This window comes from Triticum aestivum, chromosome 5A, assembly GCF_018294505.1.
Source record: "Triticum aestivum cultivar Chinese Spring chromosome 5A, IWGSC CS RefSeq v2.1, whole genome shotgun sequence".
NCBI lineage: Eukaryota > Viridiplantae > Streptophyta > Magnoliopsida > Poales > Poaceae > Triticum > Triticum aestivum.
The window spans coordinates 626,043,301-626,046,375 of NC_057806.1; the positions used below are offsets into that span (position 1 = coordinate 626,043,301).

Here is a 3,075-nt window from a genome sequence, read left to right on the forward strand (position 1 = left end):
GAATCGCCTGAAATGCGGGGGAAAAGGGATGGGGGATCTCAGATCCATACCTGCTGGAGTCGACGTCGGCCACTGACGAGCCCGTCGCCATCGCCACCGTGCTGGATATGCCTGGTCGCCCAACGCTCTACGCCGCTGGCCCGCCACCCTCCCAAATCCCGAAGCGTCGCCCTCCCAAAGACATGATACGACGGAGCTGCCGGTTGCAGAAATGCTGTCCTAAAACAAGGGCTCTGTTTCAGAAAAATGGACGCGCGTGACGCGAAAGCAGGGACGCCCTCATCCGTCCGATCAACCGACAATCCAACATGCGCGGAGCCGGCGGACGCGGCACACGTGATCGGTCGGGTGAAGGTAAGCTTTTCCCCAGAAAGAATTCTAGTCAACGTGTAATTGTGTGTAACTCTTTGTATGTTTAGCATTATTAATTTTTGAAAGATGTCTCCGAAATTTCGCCAATTCCACGAAATTTGCGATTTCGGGAGAGGAGCGGAAGACGCGTGCGTATGGGCGTGCGATTGAACCTACAACTGCCCAATCGAAAACTCGAGCAGCAAGGTAACGGAACCGATAGCATTACGAACCCGGTGAGGCAAACGGCGAGATCTGTTTTTCTGTAACCTAGCCGTGCTCTCGCTCTCGGCGTCGATATACCTATGGATGGCGCCGATCCACGCGGAAGTGCGCGCCCCCATCGATCGGCCGCGCCCGCCGTCCCCTCCGCGCGCTCCAGCAACCCACCAGAAGCAGCAGCAGCAGTAGGCGAGCGCCGCCATGGCCGTCCGCAAGCGACCTGCCGCAGTCCTCGCCAGCGCGAAGGCCACCCACGGCGGCAAGAGGAGGCGCGTCCGGATCGGCAGCACCGAGGACTACGAGTTCGACGACGCGCCCTGCCTCGGCAAGGGCAGCTTCGGCACCGTCGTCAGGGCGCGCCACCGCGCCACCGGCAGGACCGTCGCGATCAAGTTCCCCTGCGGCTCCGAGGACCCCGCCGACGCCGCTGCCGAGCTCCGGCGCGAGGCCGGATTCCTCGCGGCCTGCGCCGGGAACCCTTACGTCGTCGGCTCCCACGGCCTCGTCTGCGACCCGGCCACCCCAAGGCTCGGGCTCGCCATGGAGTACGTCGCCGGGCCGAGCCTCCACGCTTTCTTGCGGGAGAGGGCGCCGCTCCCGGAGCCCATCGTGTGCGCCTACATGTGGCGGCTGCTCACCGGCGCCGAGAAGATGCACAGGCTCGGCATCGTCCACCGCGACCTCAAGCCATCCAACGTCCTCGTCGGGAAAGGGGGCAAGATCCTCAAGATTTGCGACCTCGGCCTCGCCATGTCCCTGCGCACGGCCGACCGGACGCGGTGCAGCGACGCCGGCACGCTGCCGTACATGGCGCCCGAGGTGCTCCTGGGGAAGCCGGACTACGACGCGGGGGCGGACACGTGGTCACTCGGGTGCGTCATGGCCGAGATGCTCACCGGCAGGCCGCTGTTCAAGGGCGACGTAAGGAGGGACGATGCGGTACGCCAGCTCCGCACTATCTTCCGCGTCCTCGGCTCGCCGGACGACAGGACGTGGCCGGAGTTCACGTCGCTGCCGCTCGCCGGTGCGGTGCGGAGATCGTTCCAGTTCCGGGAGCAGCAGCGCAGCACGGTGGGAGACCTCTTCCCCGCGGAGATGCTGTCCGAGGACGGTTACCAGGTCCTGAAAGGGCTTCTTGAGTGCAACCCCGGCAAGCGGCTGACTGCGGCCGCCGCGCTCCAGCTCCCGTGGTTCATGCCTGAGATCGACATCGACACAAACGCCGACGACGCGTTCATCCCGCCAGCAACGCCCAAGGAGGAGAATCTGCTAAGGATCCCACTTGAGATGTGGAAGAATGCGCAACGGCTTGAGTGTGCTTGAAGCAATGGAGCCATGTAGATGCTAGCTAGAAGAATACGTGCTTGTGTTTGTATACGTGTATGTCACCATGTGTGGGAGTAGGTAGAAGTTGTATCTCCATCTCCCAATCAAACATTGCCTTGTAACCGACATATGAATGTGATGATCAATATACCACATCAAATATTCCTACTCTTCAAAGACCATCATCTTCTACTAGCATATCTCATATGCACTCAAAACTCTTTTCTTAATTTATATCCAACCCACTATATAGTTGAGGATGAACTGAAGAAACCTTTTAGAATTTCAAAAACTTTGGAAAGTGCAAAGAAGATACCGAATCATTTCGAATTTATGTCAAGTTACAAATTACAACGCGTCACTGAGAAATAAACTTCCTTTAAAGAGCATAGCTCTGGAGTTCGTCCCTCCCATGTTGCTCCAGGAATTCTTGAAACATGAATTCTGAATTTCTGATGCATAAGAAGCCACATTTTTCAAAGTGAGGCATCCTTAGAATACTACGTTGTTTTGACGCTTAATAAAATAGTGTAATTCTAATCGGGGCAGCAGGGAAGTATGCACATTTTGAAAAGAATGAACAGAGCCAACTAAAATCTGTGAGCATTAAAACTTCTGGAAAATTTGGTCAAGCACATGAACAGGGCCTGCATGCACATTCCGCTATATATACCACTACCAGTAGAAAGACAACAGATGAGCAGTATCATTTAAAGTTGATGAAATGGAAGAAAAGAGTGTGGAGGATAATTTTAATGTCAGAAACTTGAATAAACTTGTGAAGAAAAGAGTGTGGAGGATAATCTAGCAAGAAAGTAAATTGGTCGCAACCCGCAAGACCATACAGTATGCTAACATGGTGGTTTCAGGTCTAAACTTGTGAATGCATTTTGACAGGTAATGAGAGATCGAACCTGGTGCGAAGCTATGTTCATATCTCTGAAACAAAATATTGCATGTAGCTGAATTATAAGACTACCTAATCTGGTTATCGGTAGGAGGATCCGCACATGAAAATGCATGCATCCAGCCTCAGAGACAACATGCTTGTGTCACTTAACCAAAAATACAAAAGAGAGGACTAAGAAGCAGACCCAAGAAAACATGCATAGCACTTTTAGAGGCCCCATCTGTTGTAGTGATTAACCGCTGTATATTCACATCAGGAGCAATGTG

At 54.2% G+C, this 3,075-nt stretch overlaps 1 protein-coding gene across 1 annotated transcript; it reads left to right on the plus strand.

Moving 5' to 3' along the window:
• The first annotated feature begins 543 nt into the window (after positions 1-543).
• On the plus strand, positions 544-2,021 carry LOC123108061 (putative cyclin-dependent kinase F-2). Its single transcript, XM_044529920.1, has one exon. The coding sequence runs from the start codon at positions 775-777 to the stop codon at positions 1,894-1,896; it is 1,122 nt and encodes a 373-aa protein (XP_044385855.1). The 5' UTR covers positions 544-774; the 3' UTR covers positions 1,897-2,021.
• The last annotated feature ends 1,054 nt before the right edge of the window (positions 2,022-3,075 follow it).